This window comes from Melanostigma gelatinosum (assembly GCF_949748355.1).
Source record: "Melanostigma gelatinosum genome assembly, chromosome: 13".
Taxonomy (NCBI): domain Eukaryota; kingdom Metazoa; phylum Chordata; class Actinopteri; order Perciformes; family Zoarcidae; genus Melanostigma; species Melanostigma gelatinosum.
Genome location: NC_136646.1, coordinates 7,851,915 through 7,871,033, shown reverse-complemented (window position 1 = coordinate 7,871,033; position 19,119 = coordinate 7,851,915). Strand labels below are relative to the sequence as shown.

Genomic DNA, 19,119 nt, shown 5'->3' with positions numbered 1-19,119 from the left:
GTAAATTAGCGTTTCGATATAAACACTAAACACAGTGCATCTGGTCCTGGTGCATAAATGTATGTTACAATTATAATGCTACTGTAATGTCCGTATCAAACAATATAAACATAACATAACTCCACATCACCACTAACCTACTATAGTAGTAGTATCAATAGCGGTAGTAGTAGTGGTGGTGGTAGTGGTGTGGTGTTAGCTGTTTTGGCCGGTAGAGGTCGCTGTATCTCCATGTTGTAACTGAAATGATGGGTTCACTGACCTGTCGCTTCTGCCAAACGGCTTTTTAAAAAAAAGTCAGCCAGCCACCAAAACAGGTAATCTCGTCAGTTAAAACAGAGTAAGTGGACGATGTCATATGAGGCCAATCGGCTGTCTGTGCACGTGACTTAATGACTGACGTCTGTCAGTGGATTAATGGTGAATTAATGAGGTAAACATGTTCAACTGATGCCCATCTGCATCTACTGAGGGGGAGAACTGCTTCTAATACACCTGATGGTGAGGAGGGGGGAGGAGATGGGGGTGAGAGGAAAGGATGGAAAAGGTTATGCGGGTAGACTGGGGAGATGGAAGGAAAGGGGGAGAAAGGAGGAAGTAAAAAAAAAGAGGAAGAGAGAAAGGAAAGGGTGAGGGGTGTGAAGTTGAAGAGATTGGAAAAAAGACTGAAATTGGAAGAGGAGGGGGGTGGATGAGGGAAAAGGACGCAAAAGAGTAGCAGAGGAGAGAGAGAGAGGGAGGAAAATGATGGGAGGAGGAGGGAGAGGGAGGGGGAGGAGCAGAAGGGAGGCTGGCACTCGGTCTGTTCTCTCGCAGGAGGAATCAGCAGCAGCAGCAGCAGCAGCCTGCAGCAGGACAATGGACTGTCTCCCCTACGGATCCTAACGGGCACCGGGGCTGCTGCATCTGACTAACTGGAATACTAGGTATGGATGGCAGCGCGTGGCTTTAGCACGGTTTGACCCTCGGTAAAAAAAGAAATAAAATAAAAAATGTACCGTTCGTCTGTGAAAGACGAGAGGCTGCAGGAAGGAAGCGACGCAGAGCAGCAGACAGACGAGACACCCAGCAAGGGCCCGTCGTCAGTCCGCCTCCGGGTCCTAAACCGGCCGCGTGTCACACGTTATAACGCAGACATAACCGTAATTGCTCAATGTAATTGTCGGTATGTGCTGCATTTAAACGGCGGGATAACTCGCAGCAGGAAAAAAAAAGGGGGGCAAAAAGAAAACACATCCGGAATGCGCGCGCCTCGTTCGTCTCTTTCCCAGAAAGAACGTCGCGCCGAACTCCCTTAAAAATCTTGCTGTTTTAAACTCTCGTGCTTACATGTTGAAAGTGAACACCTCTAAATGATGCGAACTACGAATTCGTTGGATACTCAGCCGTCTTCTGGCAATTTCGGGCGCGCGAGTGACGTATCAAACCCTGTTTAATTCAAGTTAGAATCGAATCGTGATGCGCGAGCGCAGCGCATCGCCTTCTGATAAGGTGTATTTTGACGGGAGGGCGGGGGGGGGTAGTGGGACGACACGCTAACAACAAATACTCGTTTTTAACCGTAAACTGTAAAGTAAACGTTGCTCGTTGTATTACGTACACGCCGAATTAACGAGGAGTAATAATACGCAGGAGCTGTAACATGTATTGGTTACGGTACATTTAGTGCTACGAAAGCAACGGCACAATGACGACTTTACGTTTTTCGATGGAAGTTCGGCGCTAGCAGCATATGTCGTGTGAGTATGCCAACAAAGCCTCTCTCTAGCCAGCAGCAGCAGCACGCACTGTGTGTGTGTGTGTGTGTGTGTGTGTCTGCCAGAAACCGTTGTCGCACCAGGCCAGGCCCGGGAGTCTCCTCCTCGACAGATGCAGGGGTTGTGGGGCGAACAGACGGGAGTCATTGTCGTCGCTATAATGTGGCTTCTGTTGAACAGTGCGCGTGACGCACACGGACATAAACGGGAGACGTTGTGGCGGGCACGGAGACTTAAGGACTCATTATTACGCGTGTCTGAACGGGGCAAGCACATTTTGATGTCAGCGCAGAAGGACAAGCAGTGTCCGTCTCGACTGACCGCGTTGGCCGTCGTGCGCGCACACACACGACCACGGACGTGCTGCACAGAGCTCCAGTCCTACAGTATGGGATGAAGGTCATTGTTGCCAGACGAACCACGTCAAACACACGGCTAGGCTGTGTGTGTGTGTGTGTGTGTGTGTGTGTGTGTGTGTGTGTGTGTGTGTGTGTGTGTGTGTGTGTGTGTGTGTGTGTGTGTGTGTGTGTGTGTGTGTGTGTGTGTGTGTGTGTGTGTGTAACATTCGAGGAGGAAGGTATCTTTCTCGGTGATGCACTACATTTGAATCTGGTTACAAAATAGAATGGAGGAGCACAAATGGACCAATGTCTGTTTTTTACATTTTAATTTACATTTGCTCGTCCTTTTAATCGCAAGGTTGGCGGTTCAATCGCCGACTACTTCTGTCCGCACGTCAACGTGTCCTTGGTTGCAAGACAACAAAACCCAGGAGTTGCTCCCGATTGTCAGGGAGCAACTTGCAACCTTGCGTGCCAGTTCCGCCACCATCGGTGTGTGTGTGAACGGGTGAAGGACAAGCAAATTGTAAAATGCCTTGACTAAACTCAGGTTTTTATAAAAAGAAACATGAACTCCACACTGTGTCCTCAGGTGTCCTTATTGACGGCACTAAGATGCTCGACGTTGTCTTTCTAAAGAGGACAACCAAAGCGCAGTAAGGAGTGAGGACCCAGAACAAATGACTGGAAGCAAACCCATGAACCACAAAGGATTAGGGGTAGCAGGAGGCAGATGAAGTCGTTCCTGGAAAGGAGGGGTGGAGTGTAAAATGAAATCTGGTCAGATGGAGACAGATTATGTTTGTCTGTGTTGTGCATTTCGGGTTTATTTATGTTATATGTGTTTGTCAAGACCAGGAGCCACCAGATTGGTCTCAACAACGACATGTGTGTGTGTGTGTGTGTGTGTGTGTGTGTTTCTAGAGGCGCCCGAAAAGGTTCTTCGCTTTACATTGAATTTGCTCGCTTATAAGTTCACATGATCAGTGTGTGAGAATCTACTATTTGGCAAGACAGTGTCACAAGACCTACTGTGTGTGTGTGTGTGTTTCATTCATCGTGGTCAGCTGTTTAATCTGGAGTCAATGTGGGTCCAGGCAGGGACATAAACGGATCTTTCCGTCATTCCCCAGAACGCATTGTTTTCAACAGCGCTTTATTTCATCTTATGTAAGTCTGACCCGACAATCTGTAACAACAGCGTTGCCATGGGAAAGGATGCAAGCTACCACACAAACAGTAACATGAACCAACATGTTTTTTAATCCACTTTCAGTTCGGATGCATGTTGACGCATATTTTTTTAAACCCTAACCCTTAAGATTAGTTCTTAGGAGGCATTGAAAGTGAAGCTGAAATGTGAAGTAGACCAGCAGAAAACTGATCGTCAACTACCGTACTTTTCGGTAATTGTTGTTGCTCATAGCTCTGAATAGCTGTTGTGCTAGCAGCAACTGGCCAAGCCAGTTACCCATAAATGCTATTCAGAGCTATGAGCAACGTCGACATGCTGCATGAGAAGATCAGCTTTTTCACAATTGTGGCAAATCTTCCAGATATGATCTTAGTTCATGTATAATTGTGTTTACAGTGGCTGGTATGATGATAGTCTGCTTTATCTCAGCCATTCGTTGTTATTCAGCCATGAAGGTACCGGTACATGATGTGGTGTGTTCAAGGACCCAAATGCAGACTCCGGACAGCAGAGTTATATTGCAAACCAAGATGAGCTACGAGCAACAAGTTATTGCCTCGTTGCTTTTAGATTCTAATGAGAAGACACGCTGCTTTATTTTACTTCTTCAGTTTGGTAGCCTTGAGAGACCTTAGTCTGTAAGTATGTCTGCATGAAAAGATGTACGAATATATATTATATTCACTATATTCGCTAATGCTAATCGTGTTTAGCATTTCCCCATTGGCCGTAATGTTAAAATTAGCTTAGAAGCTAGCGACATGTTATGATGTTCAGAGAAGAAGACAACTTTAGTACCGGTACTGTTAAAAGCATCTTGCTGTTCAACGACAGTTATTGCGTGTTTTTGTGTTAGTGTTTTTGAGTGAGAGAAATAAATCATCTTGGTTTGCAATATAACTGCTGTCCTGAGTCCTGTTGTTGCAGCTACGGTATTCAGAAGCTACAGCTACGAGCAACAAGTTATTGCCTCGTTGCTTTTAGATTCTAATGAGAAGACGCGCTGCTTCGTTTTACTTCTTCAGTTTGGTAGCCTTCAGAGACCTTAGTCTGGAAGTATGTCTACATGAAAAGATGTACGAATATATATTATATTCACTATATTCACTAATGCTAATAGCGGTTAGCATTTCCGCATTGGCCGTAATGTTAAAATTAGCTTAGAAGCTAGTGACATGTTATGATGTTCATAGAAGAAGACAACTTTAGTACGGTACTGTTAAAAGCATCTTGCTGTTCAACGGGGACACCTGCGGCTTATAGACCAGTGCGGCTTATCTATGTACACATTCTTTTTCCTTTTAACAATCAGCTGGTGCGGCCTATATACCGGTGCGCTCTATATCCGAAAAGTACGGTATTTTGATAAATTATGGATTTCAAGTAAAAATGGCAAATATTTTATAGTTTAAACTTATACATTGTGACAATTTGCTCTGTCTCATATGACAGAAATCTTTTGGTTGGCCTTTTTTTTTTTGACAAAATAACGATCCCTTGACCCTTACCTTGAGTTAAAAGAATTGCCATGAAATTTGGTGCATGTTTCCCTCAGAATGAACTGCAATAACTAGGTGATGCCTTTTAGGTTCTAGACGGGATTCAGAGCATTAATATAGCATTAAACAACTATTGTCTATGTAAATATATGGTGGAGTAATGTCTACCTGAGCAGAGAAGGAACTCTCTCTGTGTTGTTACCCGAGCTTCCCTGTGCTCTGCTTACGCATCTGGACCGGTCGCACTAGCTCTGTCCGCACCGTTGCCTGTGTTGGTACTGCTCGGTTGGTACGGACCGTTAGCTGTTAGCGACCGGCTAAGCAGTCGCCCTGTAGAGAGCCGCGGGGAGGCAATACATACGCTCTGAATTCCGTTTTTAGCGCCTTTAACTATTAGCACCATTATCAGGTAAAACTGTCATTTGTGTAATTCTTTGAAACCAAATACTTGCAGAACTAACGTTAGCCACAGCTGTACTTTTTTTTTGTTTTGTGCTAATTAGCATGTTAACACGCTAAACTAAGATGGTGAATATGGTAAAAACTATACCTACTGATGTGTTCTAATATTAGCATTGTCATTAAGCACATGCTAACATTTAGCTCACAGCACTGCTGTGCTAAAGGACAGCCTCACAGAGCGGCTAGCATGGCTGTGGACTCTTAGTCTTTTTTCACGATTTTCTGCCCTTTTATAGACTGAATGATGAATCAATAATTCATTGAGAAAATAATTGCTGGATTAATTAAATGAGGAAAATACTTGCAGTCCTACATATATGTCAAATGGTGCAAAACGTGCTCTCTGCTACACTGGCGTTTCTTCCTAACAACCACAGATCTGAAAAGCCAATGGAAAGTTTTTACTGCTGTGAACCGGCTTGTTCGGGGCAAAACTCTTTATTATGCCTTGATCAGGAACAACTCAACACACCATCAATTAGTGGTGACATCACACAAGGCTGTTGCAGGGCGTCCTCATTTGGGTCTCTCTGGTCTAACCGGGGTGGAAAATTCGACTCGAGTATTTTGGCTTGTTCAGACACAAAGTACAAGGCAAGACTGTACACGACCAGACGACTTCAGATTGTGTTTGTTGTACACTTATTGAGGAGCGTCGAATCAAAAGAAGAACACGCTGTATCATTGTGACAATGTTCATATCAGAAACCTCACACCTCAGCTGTGAATCTTCACACAAAGCCCACAGTCTGAGTGCTGGAAAGAAGAAAAAAAAGAGATGCGCCTCTGGCTCAGTCCACATTCGATTAAGTAATCGCCTAAGTTGCAAAATCCATTTATGTTTCATAAAGTGGCAAACAGCTAGATCATTGTGTTATTCGTACTCGTGCAGCGGCTGTTTATAACAAGCTTGTTCAGAAAGGGGCCGAATACTTTTGCCAGCAGTGTTGCTGCTTACGGCTTTCTTGAGAACCGTATTAATCGTTTCGCAATTAATAGTTTGATTTCAGAAAATAAGTTTTGAGTACTTCTACTACCACTGCCAATACCAACATTCCCAGTCATAGAAAGGATGAAAAGTAAAGCAAGACGGCATTGACCTTGGCCCCCCCGAATTACTAGGTACGCCCCTGAAAAACAAACCCAATACGCAGAAACATCGATGAAATACACTAAGCGGAGATCATTTCCAAATAGGCGTATGAATCGACTTGCGTTGACATAACCACCGCATTTATGCAGTCGACCAAATGCAATCTGGTTCAAATCTGCTTCACCTTCTTCCCTTACTTTGTACAGAACCAGGCTAACTGTTTCCTTGTATTCACATTTTTGTTAAGCTAAGCTAACCAGTTGCCGGCTGTATCTTCCTATTTACAGTACTGTTACAGTGACAGAGTGGTATCCATCTAACTCTATGGCGAATTATCTTATTTCTCAAAAATGTTGAATTATTCCTGCTGAGTTTGCTTTCTTGAGTGTTGTAAGCTAGTCACAAAATTGCATTATCAAATTATCCTGATGAAATTAAAAATGTCCTTGAGACCTCTACATACGTAGATTACATTTGTTGCAGTCACAAACTTTGTGGTCACATTTTCATTACAACCTGCCGATATTTGGTCTTAGTGAGTTAATGGCCGTACGTGTTTTTCCGTTTGTTCATATTTCATTTTTGAGATTTTATGGTCTCTGTATTCATGCGCTGACTGTCTCAAAGTGGGTTTGGAGTTCGGAACGGCAGCATTGGAGACACACACGCGACACATGAGGCGAGGTCACAGTGCGTCAGCATTTTAATTGGATTATTTTGAGCGCCATGTGGGTGTTATGAAATACACAGCGATGTCATCATTGGCAACACATTTTCCGCTGATGCTCGATTATTGATGAGAAACTTAAAGGGTCACTTAGGTAGGTTGGCTCCAAGTTGGGGGCACTTACAGAATGAAAATGATCAAAATTGAAGCAGCAGAGGCAGAGATACGGCATTTTATATTTCCTGGAGTGCAACACAATGGGATCTTTATCTTTTGTTCGGGCTGGAGTGCAGGTTTCCCATTGAAGGCTCCAGCCACAGTCCAAGATAACCCTGATGATGGTGTTGAGAAAGTTACTCTAGAGCCACAAAATAAATGAACTTAACAGGGCTACCCCCTCTCAATCGACTAATCCTTTGTTTTTGTCTTAGTCGGCTACAATTTATTTTTGTCAATAAGTTATCTTTTGCTCTTTTTCATGTAAGTCTGCTAAGCATTTCTTTGGAGGACAGGCCTAATACTGTAAATGTGCTGCTAAGTACTACTCCTCCAGTAAACTGACCTTTGTGTGTCAAATTGGTGGAGTGGCTCTTTTAGGTGGCCCACCGGTTTGAGGCACTGACCGAGAACCACGAGGTTCCTGGTTCAAATCTCTTTTCAGTTTCAGTTTTAAAAGTGATAGTTCAAAAACAGCTCAGAGACAAACTGCAGTCATATCAAAGTTGAACGTCATTTTGAATGCAGATAATGTTCTAACGTGAATAATTCATTTGATTCGTCGATTGATGGAAAATAAATTGATTAAAAATGTTTCCATCAAGCAAAAATGCCCAACATTCACTGGTTCTATCTTTTTTAATGTGAGGATTTGCTGATTCTCTGTTTTATGGCTTTTATATTATAGATTGAATATCTTCATAGTGAAAAATGTTGATGTTTATTTTTATACATTTTCTTCGTTTTATCTCATCAAGAATAGAATACTTTGGGTTTGTTGGTTGCACGTCAGACTAAGGAAAGAGTTCAGAGACCATGCTTTTGGGTTGTGGTTACTCATCTTGGGACTCTGTTATGATTGATTAGTCACCATCGATCTGTCTCTCCGTGTGCTTCAGGAGGTGAATGTCAAACAGCTCCAGGATGCTGCGGTCCTCGTCCCTGCTGACCTGCTGTTCACCGGTGGGCATCTGATTTACCAAACATGATGAAGACCGAACCCCCGACGGCCACGGGGGGCAACGGGACCTCCGCTGGCAGCAGCAGCAGCGGGAGCTCAAACCTGCGGAGTCCTTCGCCCCACCGCAACGCCTACGAGGCGGGGCTGGCAGCGCTCAAGAAGGCCACCGACCACCTCAACAATGCTGCGAACGGAGGCGGCGGACCCACCTCCAAACCCGCTCCTCTGCCCCGCCCGACCGGGAGGGGCCGGAAATACGGGTCAAATGTTCACCGCATCAAGAACATGTTCATGCAGATGCAGTCTCCTGGCGACGAGGAGGACGGAGCCAGTATGATTGGTAATTCACCTCCCTTGTTATATTTTTGTCAAAGCCTTTAGAATGTACAGTGTGAGGAGAAGTCCATGATGATGAATGGTTATTTTCATTATTAGGTTACCATTTTGTTACCCACTACTTAGATTATAACTCTAATCTGAAGGCCCTACTCACCCACACAGGTGTTTAATTACTATGGCTGATTAGACCTGTAGTCAGGCTGGAGGTGGGTGGAGCTATGGATGGAATTGATCGTTCACTAACCCCTGACACTGAACAGACAATCCAATTGTCTAAAAGCTTAGCTATTGTTATGAGGCAAGGCAGGCCTGTCCCGCTTTGGATTATTCCACATGTTGAAGCAGTGTGTAAGTGGCTGTAAAAAGAACAATATTTTGTATCTTTTAGCCTTTTAAAAAACGGGTTCGGATGTAAGCTGCAAATGTTAGCATGTCTGGCTAACTAGCTTGCTACCAGCTTTGTAACCACTTCTAAGGCTAAAAGTTAGCACATCATTAGCAATGTAGATGTTTTTTTTAGGAGTTACAAGGTTATGCGTTTCCAACATTACATTTTTTTTACCAGAACTAACCAGCTCCTCACCGCAATACAAGAACAATGCTGCTTCGTTTACTTCCATGTCTTCTACATTGATCATCAACTGGTGAGGACCTGTTAGCTTTAGCCTCAGTCAGCCGGTGACAGCAGCTAGCTAACGTTATCTTAAGTAGCTAAAGTTAGCTAGCTACAGCTGACTAACTGCAACATTTTTCAATGTCATTTCAGCAACAGAGTAGCAGTTATTATTAGGAGTATTTTAAATACAACATTGTGCAATGAATGGACAGCAGATAATAGCCCCACTGAGGACCACTTTTATTTAGGTCATAATGAATTAACCTGAGTGCTTTTATCAGGTCAAACCCAAAAAAAGCTGAAGAGTATTGTATGCTTTTGTTGTTTAAAACCTCTTCAATTAACCCATAATTAGATTGTTTAGTTATCATTTGAGCTTTTTCAACATCAGTATAAAGACAGGAAGAGACAAAAACATGGAAATTAAAATTATTTTATTGACTTAGGAAAGAGTCAAACCTCAATTTTACGCAAAAAATAAATAAATACAAATTTAAATCTGGTTTCTATCCTTTCTTTCAAACTTTCATTTTCATATATTTTTGGCAATTAGTTATGATACAATTGTACTCACAAAAGTAACTGTTGAGATCTGGGAAGACAGCAATATCACTACCCCGAAATCCAATGTGACCTAAGTGCTGTGAAACTGGAATGTTTTCTTAAACAAACCTCTCTTACTTTTCCCTTTTTGCTCCGAACAACCTTCCCAATTAACTTTCTTGTCACTGGCAGGTGTAGTAGAGCAGGCGGTGAAACTCTCCCTACCGAGGGCGTCCAGCCTAAACGAGAACGTCGACCACAGTGCCCTGCTCAAGCTGGGGGCCACGGTCTCAGAGAGGGTCAATCGCTTTGACTCTAAACCGGGCGGAGAGGGTGGGGGCTTCTCCAAACTCCAGGAGACCAGGAGGATCTTCGAGCAGCGGACTCTACAGGTGGGAAGGGCATTCGTGTTACTTACTTGTTCGTTCTTATTCTGGTTCAAGACCATGTCTGACTGTTGTCTCCTCCAGGAGAAGCAAGCCGCCACCAACCGGATCTTGCTGAAGAAAGAGCGGGCATCGGGCTTCCAGGACAGCCGTCTAGATGTCGTGGCTCGCTTTAACGGCTCCACTGAGGCTTTGGACCGACTGGACGACCCCCCAGCTCCCGCTCCTCTTCCGGCTCCTGTCCCTACTCCGGCTCCCGCTCCTCTTCCGGCTCCCGCGAGTCTTACCGCTGCCGCAGCTTCAGTCGGGCCCGGCGACGCGGTCAGCCCCACCGTGAGCCAGCTCAGTGCCGTGTTCGAGAAGACCGAACCGCAAAACAATCTCCACCTCCCCCAACGTCGGTCAGGCCCTGCCCTAGCACCAAAGCCCAAACCTCCAGCCAGAACAGAGGCTACCGGAAGGAAGGTGAGAAGACTTTGCTTAACTTTAAAAAATAAAATGCAAGAAATTAGAAACTGTGGTAGAAGAAAGGGAAACTTGTTGGAGGAAAAACTATGAATTGATGAAATGATTCTCTCTCTCTTAGGGGAAGGTGCTCACTCCCGGTAAGAAGGGCCGCGAGGAGATGGCAGCAAGCGGTGTGAGCACCCAGGAAGCAGAACAACCAGAAGAGACACTAGAGAGGAGCATAGGAGAAGCTGTGGCCAGCGAGGAGCAGGAAGGGTTCGGACAGTCAGGAGACCAGCTCCCCAATTCCTCCTACTCCTCATCATCCTCCTCTTCTTCGGAAGTCAAGCCAGAGTCGGAGGCCCAGCCGACAGCGACTAAAGCCAGGGGCTCAAGTACGGTGCCTGCCCCAGAGCAAGAGCAGGCTGATGAGCAAGACTGCTCCACCGGGGGTTCTGAGGCCAGAGCCCGGCTGGTGCAGGCGGACGTCCATGCCTCGCTGGAAAATGGTGAAAAAGAGCGTCCAGGTTCCTCTCCCTCCTCGGAGGAGGATGAGAGAGGAGGGGACTCTGAGAGGAGGGAAGAGGAGGAGGATAATGATGAGGATGGCTCGAGGAAGGAGGATTACTCGGAGGGCGACCTGGTGGATATCAGCGCGTACAGCGGGCATGGGGAGGAGGACTCTGGGGGCAGCCAGCTAGACGACGACGACGAGGAGGATGAGGAAGATGAGGAACCATATCAGCCGGAGACCAGCTGCTCCGAGATCTCGGGTCTACCTGAGGAAGAGGAACCCGCGCCACCAAATAGGAAGATTCAATTCAGCACTGGGCCAATCAAGGTGAGTGAGGTTTTGTCGGATACTAAGTAATGTAGATGGTCTGACATCCTCTGGGGAGCATGAACTTGTATGTTTTCATGGTTGATATGTATAAAGGTGTCACCATACATTTTCAGATTCAGATTCATCCTCTGAGGATGATTAATATTCCCAGCACATCACCCAACTCACCTGTTGTTTACAGCTTGTTTCAGTCAAATCAATGAATGCAGGTTTAATTGTGACAGGCTATGAAATAGTGTTAGGGAACAGGAAATAGCAATCTCCAGGGAACTACGTCGACACATCCAATTCTGCCTAAACACCCTGCATTTCAATTGCACGGCTTCTCATTTCCTGTTCTTATCTCTTCTGTTACATCGTACATTATCATGTTGCAGCCTATGGTGTTCAGTTATGTCTCTCACTGAGGAAGTGTGGCGTCAACAAGGTGACTTCACTCTGACGCGTTGAGGCATGTTTCACAATGCACAGAGCTCAACCGGCTGACTGCCGCAGTGAAGGGAGGGTTTGGTGGGTTGTAGGAGAAACGAGCACTCGAGTACGGAAAAAAAGCTTGTGTGAAATCAAGACGTGTTCAAATGAACACACACGCACTCACAGTTTGAGCGAGAGTCAGCAGGAAATACTGTGGTGAAATCAACCCGTGTGTGTGTGTGTGTGATGTTAAAGGAGAAGGAAGTCAGTGCGTCTTTTCAATAATTTCCTTCCTCTCTCAATCTCTTGTCTTTTAGCTTCCTATGGTATGGTAGATAATACACATCGTCACTAAACCTATTCAGCTTCCCTTTTCTCCAGTTTTTATTATGGATTTAAAAGATACCAACTGTCCTGGGTTCGTAATATTGATCAATGTCCACTTATGCAGGCGGCAGAAGATCATGAGGAGGAACAGGACCTTAAAACATTTAACCACGGACCTCTTTAGCCACAGTGCAGCTGAAAGGTACTGTTACCGTTAGCTGCCTAGCGAATCGTGCCAAACCAGCGTCTGCCACTGATGTGCAAACGACCTGTTGTCTCATTCATAAAACAAAGCATCACTTCTGTCCCAGTCAGGTGGTTTCTAATCGCTGTTACACTGATTAAATCACTTGTCGTAATTTGATCTTCAACAAAACATGCAGAGACATTATATTTATTGAAGATGAAGCGTAACAATCGGTTGCTAACCATTTCAGTCATAATGATTCAGTTGTTTGCTGCCTTTGAAACTAGCTTTGCTCTGGCTCACATCTTTTAGCTGTCTCCCTCTCCACCTCTGTCTCATCTCTTTATAGGGTACTGTCACTGCTAACATATAGCTACGCTCACTTAACCACAGGCAAAAGTAAGACTGCAATGAGATCCAGGACATCAAATGGAAATGTGCTGTGAGGAGTTCAGCTTTCATACATCAAGCAAAAAAAAAAATTATATATATATATATATATATATATATAGTGAATACATATGTTTCCCCTTTACAAACAGTCGAGGATGCGTGTGTAGAAAACAAGGTGCCACAATGTCAATACCTTATTTATGGACATTTTTCAGGATTTAGAAATAAAATAACTTATTTGAAAAATTAAATTATTGTTTGCATTTATAAGTGACACTAATGCATACTTTTCTACCACATGCCACTTTTTGTCAGACATCCGTCTCTGGCTAGCTAAGATGACACATGAAAATCCAGTGAGAAATGGAGGCTCGTAGCGGCAATAACACGAACCCGAGACTATGCAAAGTGACTCTGGGTTAGCGTATATCATTTATAAAACATGAAAGAATAACTGGTGCTGAATTTTTTCTTTTTTGAACTTGAACCACTACAGCCTCTGAACCATGCTGTACAGGAGACAAACCACTTCCTACCCGTGACATTGGTCGTACGGCAGGGATGTGACATACACACACCTGGATTGGAGTTGCAATAATATTTATTGTGGTATTTTCTCAGAGCATTGTATTTGACAGCCATGTGAGAATCACGGAATAAAAACAGACTATTGTAACTCTCACACGACGCATATCTGCGAATCCATATTTTAATGGTGGATGGATGGGTTGACGACGTGCTAAAAGCGTCCATGACGGATGCAACGTGACAGAATGTGATGTGAAAGGAGAATGAGAGAGAAAGTGACATGATGGCTGTAACTTGTCTGGCAGTGTTCTGCTGCAGGTAACTGAGCCAGCGAGCTGAGACTCCCTGCCTGGGCACGTTGGCCGCTGTTACATAATTTCAAAACTGGTTGTTGACATCCTGAGAGCACAAACCTTCTCCGGCACCCAGCAAGTCTCCAGCCTGCCCCTGCAGCACGTCATTTTGTATAAAAAATAATAAATTAAACGTCCCCCACATTTGATCTTCCAACAGAAATGCCATGTGATTTCAACCCTTTTTAAAAAGCTTACAGCACAACGTATTGGTAAAGAGTCATCGATGATCAGTCACAGCCTGTAGAGAACCGGTTTAAGTCGCTGGGTTGTCCAGCATCTCACGTTTACTCACACATACTGGACTGTGCCGAGGCCTTTACAAGGCTACCTCTGTGCGCCTGCAAAAAGCTGTTGGAATGTAGCTGGGTGTGTTTGTTTTCCTTGAAAACGCACGTGTACACACACACACACACACACACACACAAAGGCAGGGGAAGCTGATTGATAAGAACCACAAAGTGGAGCTTTGTGTGGAAGAAATGACACCAGGTGTGTGTGTGTGTGTGTGTGTGTGTGTGTGTGTGTGTGTGTGTGTGTGTGTGTGTGTGTGTGTGTGTGTGTGTGTGTGTGTGTGTGTGTGTGTGTGTGTGTGTGTGTGTGTGTGTGTGTTGATGTGAGCTGAATAGCAAATTAAGTCATCCTTTGTTTTTGGCGGAGTTTAAGGATGCACCAGATCCTGACTGAAATCCTTAAACGAGAAGAGAAGGAGTGTGGTCGATCCGAGCTCCATTGAGAAAACAAAGTATTTTAAAAGTGATTTGCTTGTCGTCTTGCAGAGAGAACGAACAAAACATGAATTCAGACTTTTGACAAATCGGCATCATTGTATGTAGTTATTTCGGCATCCCTTTCTGTCCGTTTATTGCAATTAAATCACAGTGAAATTGTTTATTTTGTGTTCATACAGCTGTAGCAAAACAGCCGACGTGTGGCTTGCTAGACACAGTGAACACAGCTCGATAAAATCCACGGAGCTCCTCTGGATGATGTTATGAACCAGACATGACAGCGTTTAGTTTCCCCGAATATCTGTGACTTCCACAACACGTATTAAGCAGAAATAGAGGTTATTTTCTTCCATGGTTGATGAGATAAATGGCTTCATTGACAACGGTTTCCATGGAGATAAGCCACTCCTCCACAGTGTTTTTGTTATTACTCTCACTGCCAATCGGGGGAACACAAAGGTCGGCACTTCATGTTTAACTACGATATAAAAAAAAAGATAAAGTAAATCAAGCGCCACCAATCTGGCGATAGCTAACCAGCTAACTGCTAGCTATTAGCTATCTAACTGATAGACAGGCAGGTTGGTTTATTTCACTCTTTAGATGAAGTAATATTTTTTTTTAAATCAACTCTGGGTGCAGACCTTTGTCTACCCTTTCTGGCAGTGAGAGTTAATACAAAACACTGACGACGTGTGCTGTTGTCTGTAGAGTCCGACTGGCAGGTGTAGGAATATGCTCCGCTACTGTTGTAGTATCCGTACAGCCGAACCATATACGGTTCAACCATATATTGCCTTTAAGGGCAACAATCTAAGAACCACAGGAGCAAAGAGACAGCCCGGCCTTGTGTTGGAGGTTCACCCTGCTTTCTGCGGGACGACGCTGAGGCTCTGCTTTCATCCAGTGTGGTTAGAAGGTGGCTTGTGATTGGTCAGATTACGCAGAGGTTTGACATTTATTATACCCTGTATTTGGGTGCAGTCCACCCAGGGATCTTAGTTAAAGTCGGGATGTACTGACCCTGAGCGACCCTGTGATGATGCATAACTGATCATAACTGTCCTTTATGCCAGGGGTCTTCAACGTTTTTCAGACCAAGGACTCCCAAACTGATAGAGAGATGGAGCAGGGACCCCCAACCAATGTTCCCTCTAAGCTGCGCGCTTGAGCAATCGCGCACTGCTCGCACATTCTCAGCGCACAAGAAAATCTATGCAGCGCATAAAATAAAATTCAACATAAACGTATTAATTAATATCTAATATTAGTCCTAATCTTATCTAATCAATTAAACCAATAATAATAATAATAATAATAATAATAATTTTGTTTTCTGTACTATTTTGCAACGTAACTCAGTGAGTGACAGGTGTCCAGCCAATGATACGATTCGGTTCACTTACGCTACACAGCCAATCATAGCATTGACACTATTGCCCTGCCCATTCACGCCGTGCAGGTTAGCTAGTTAACAACAGGGCGGCGGAGTTACGAGACGCAAATGCTAACCCCTTATCATGGCGAAGCGAACGGGCAGCGACACATCCACTCACCAAGCCATTGGAAAAAAGAAATGTGGTTCTTTTAAGATGGAATGGCTGTCGGAGTATGTTCAAATAGAAGAACAAGCGGTGAAACTGGGTGAGATGTTTTCTTTTTCGAGTGAGAAGGGTCTACTCTGCAAAACATGCAGCGAAGCAGACGAAGCCATCAACCTGGACAAAGTGTACAACCATTGGAGAAGTGAGAAGGACAGACGTGAAAAATAAGGTAAAATTTAAGTCAGATTTGTGCATATTCTAGTGACATTTATTAAGATTTTTTACTTATGGATATTAATCATTAAATTATGTTACTACTAGATAATTTATGGGTAGTAGAAATGATAATAAAAAACTGAGTAATTACATATTTTACAGACAGAGTTACAGGAATTTACACTGTATCACAAGCTACAGCACACGTCATTGTGCAAAATATGAATGTTTTAATGTGAACAAAATGTTATGTCTGAAAGGTGTATATGTATCATTTCTTCCACAACAGGACCCTCACACAGGCCACAACAGGACCTCACACAGGCCAAAGCAAGACTCTTCCCATGGCCAAGCAGGACTGTCACATAAAACATACTACACATCTCATGAACAACAAGATTTTTGTCTTTTTCCTTTAAAGTTTGTCAAATCAGTTATATTAAAAGTAAACTAGTGAAAATTGCTGCTGTAATTTGATTCTTTTAATAAGCCATGTAACTTGCTATGATCCAAGGTTTTGAACAGGTGTGATACTGGTGTGTGGCCACAGCGTGCACATCTGATGTTGCTCACAGTGGTCCTCAGTGTGCTCAGGGAGCTTGTGTGTATGCCCAGACACATGAAAAATTAGAGGGAACATTGCCCCCAACTATATATATTGTATACAATTGTGTTTTATATTAAATGGGCCTAGTACCATGTATACCTCTTTATTGTGCATTCAATACTAAGCTATTCAAATAATACACAGGTTCATATATTCATGTTTGTATTTTAAACATGTGCCAAGGCACAGTGAGTAGGGAGGCCGTGCTACTGCCTTTTATAAACACACCTTGTCAGCTGATACCAATGCCAACATCAACATTGTCTGTCAATTGCATGATAATCATGCATACAAGATATTCAAACTGATGTTTTCATTTTAAACATAAATGTGGAAACTAAAATGAGTGATGGCCTATTAGTGCCACTGCCATGCTTGAAGATACCTGTTATCTTGCATACAATACTGAACTATTAAAATAATGGACACATTCATGTTTAGAGGAAAAAAAAATGTATTTTCTTTTTTAATTGTCTAATCAACCAAAATATTTCGCGGACCCCCTGCAGTACCTCCGCGGACCCCCTGTTGAAGACCTCTGCTCTATGCTCTCCGCGATATTCCAATCAATAAATAGTCTGCTATTTATGCTGTAAAGTGCCTTTGGAGAACACGTGAAGCCTGGTCTGAACACTGGCCTCACTGTTTAAGTGCAGCATTGATTAATGGATTCACCAAGTGACCAAGTTAATTATCAACCGGCCACTGTCTCTCAGAGGCTGTAGATAGTGTTATCACATGAAACTTGACGACCTAATGAATCCATTGTTCAATCCAAAATTCAGCTACATTTTTGGAGTGGTCCCATGACCTCTCACCTCAGGATATGTGAATGAAAATGGGTTCTATGGACACCCACGAGTCTCCCCTTTACAGACGCGCCCACTTCATGATAATCCCGTGCAGTTTAAATGTGTTCTTTAAATATTTCTGCATTGGGTCCCTAAACAGCGTTGGAGTCGCATGAATTAGTTATGATTGGAAAGCGGAGCTTCCTGTGGATCCAGTTGTTCATCATCTGTGATGATGTTCGTCCCCAAAGTAGACATTTCATTTCAGTGAGACCATTTTTTAAATTGCAATCCAATTACTGAAAACCAAGGCCTCGGTGTCTTAATGTGGTATTTTGGAGGGATTTTTGATCCTTTCTATGCTAACTAGCTTTCGAGCATCACGTGAGTGGAGCCACACCGCCAAACTAAAAGCATATTATTGTTGCAGTGAAAGGTTGAAACCTTCATGTCTGCTTGTCTCTGTTTTATTTGATTGGAAATTGAATTCCTTTTAGGTTGATTTAAAGACGTTACCTTTGGCACTGGTGACACCGTTTCTGTTAACCATCACCGAGCCAAAGTTCAGAGCAATGTTTCTCACTGAATGTATGGATCTGGCTCTGATAGCCCTGATGTTGACTGTAAACTCTCTGTTGATCTCAAGGGAGTGATTGAGCTGTCACAGCTGACACTCCCTTGATTTTACGGTATTACTTCACTAGTCCACCTGTTGTCTGTGATTTCATTGTGTGCTCTTGTGTTGGTGTTTCTCGAGCAGAGTAGAGAGTGTGTGTGTACACACACATACACACACATTAACAGAGCTTTAAAGTTACTCAACAGGAAGGAAACGTGACTACAGGAAACAGTTTACGCCCTCTGACCCTGAGAGAGAGAGAGAGAGAGAGAGAGAGAGAGAGACAGAGAGACGCACAGAGACACAGAGAGAGAGAGAGAGAGAGAGAACAGGTCAGTATCAAACTCACACTGGGCAAGCCTGCGGTTGCCGCGGAAACCAAGCTTCTCTAAGGGCAGCGTGAGTCACTGGTTTACAGACAGACAGGCTAGAGGAAGAACGTTGGTGCCCAATGCCGCTCTCTCAAAGGTGCAGCGGCCTCGAATCAGATGGAGACTTCCTGTGGTCCAATCAAGACACCGTACACAGTGTTGGTCCCGGAGCACTGTGGGACATGTATGCTAATGATGCACAGCATCAGCGTGTGTGACTCTGTTCCAAGGATAAATAAAGGAGATTTCAAAGAATACATACATAATGCGCAGAGACTGCATTGATCAGGCACCTAGATATTCATTCTCAAAACAAGACCTACCACAATACCTCCTGCAACAATCCCACAGCTGTAGAATAGAAAGAAAGAAAATAAAGCTGCAGTAATAATGTTTTTATATGTTAAGCAATCAAATGATTATATTTAATGAATGTTTAAAGTGAAAGGAGTAGCTGCAAACCCACATAGAGTTATCACTCAACTGACGATGATGATGATGGGTATGATACTTTATTAATTACATATGTGTTGTGGAATAGATGTTTGTGTTTGGGACACCATCATCATTACATTACACTAGTAAAGGGGCCAATTGGGGCGTGGCCATCCGGAGCGCACAAGAGTTTGATGATAACGTTAAGTATATACCAGCATCAGAAGTGGACTGCAG

The 19,119-nt window shown here is 43.7% G+C and overlaps 1 protein-coding gene across 2 annotated transcripts in view; it reads left to right on the top strand.

Moving 5' to 3' along the window:
* Positions 1–788: 788 nt before the first annotated feature.
* Positions 789–19,119, top strand: part of LOC306786833 (neurabin-2-like) — a 29,437-nt gene continuing 11,106 nt past the window's right edge. Inside the window, exons 1-5 of one of the 2 annotated variants that reach the window (XM_079281722.1) lie at positions 789–926; positions 8,130–8,531; positions 9,888–10,081; positions 10,160–10,540; positions 10,662–11,363. In XM_079281722.1, coding sequence (XP_079137848.1) covers positions 8,216–8,531; positions 9,888–10,081; positions 10,160–10,540; positions 10,662–11,363 — 1,593 coding nt within the window. In that variant the 5' untranslated portion in view covers positions 789–926; positions 8,130–8,215. Of the gene's footprint in view, positions 927–8,129; positions 8,532–9,881; positions 10,082–10,159; positions 10,541–10,661; positions 11,364–19,119 lie in introns of both variants that reach the window. The other variant, XM_079281721.1, reaches the window with a different exon arrangement.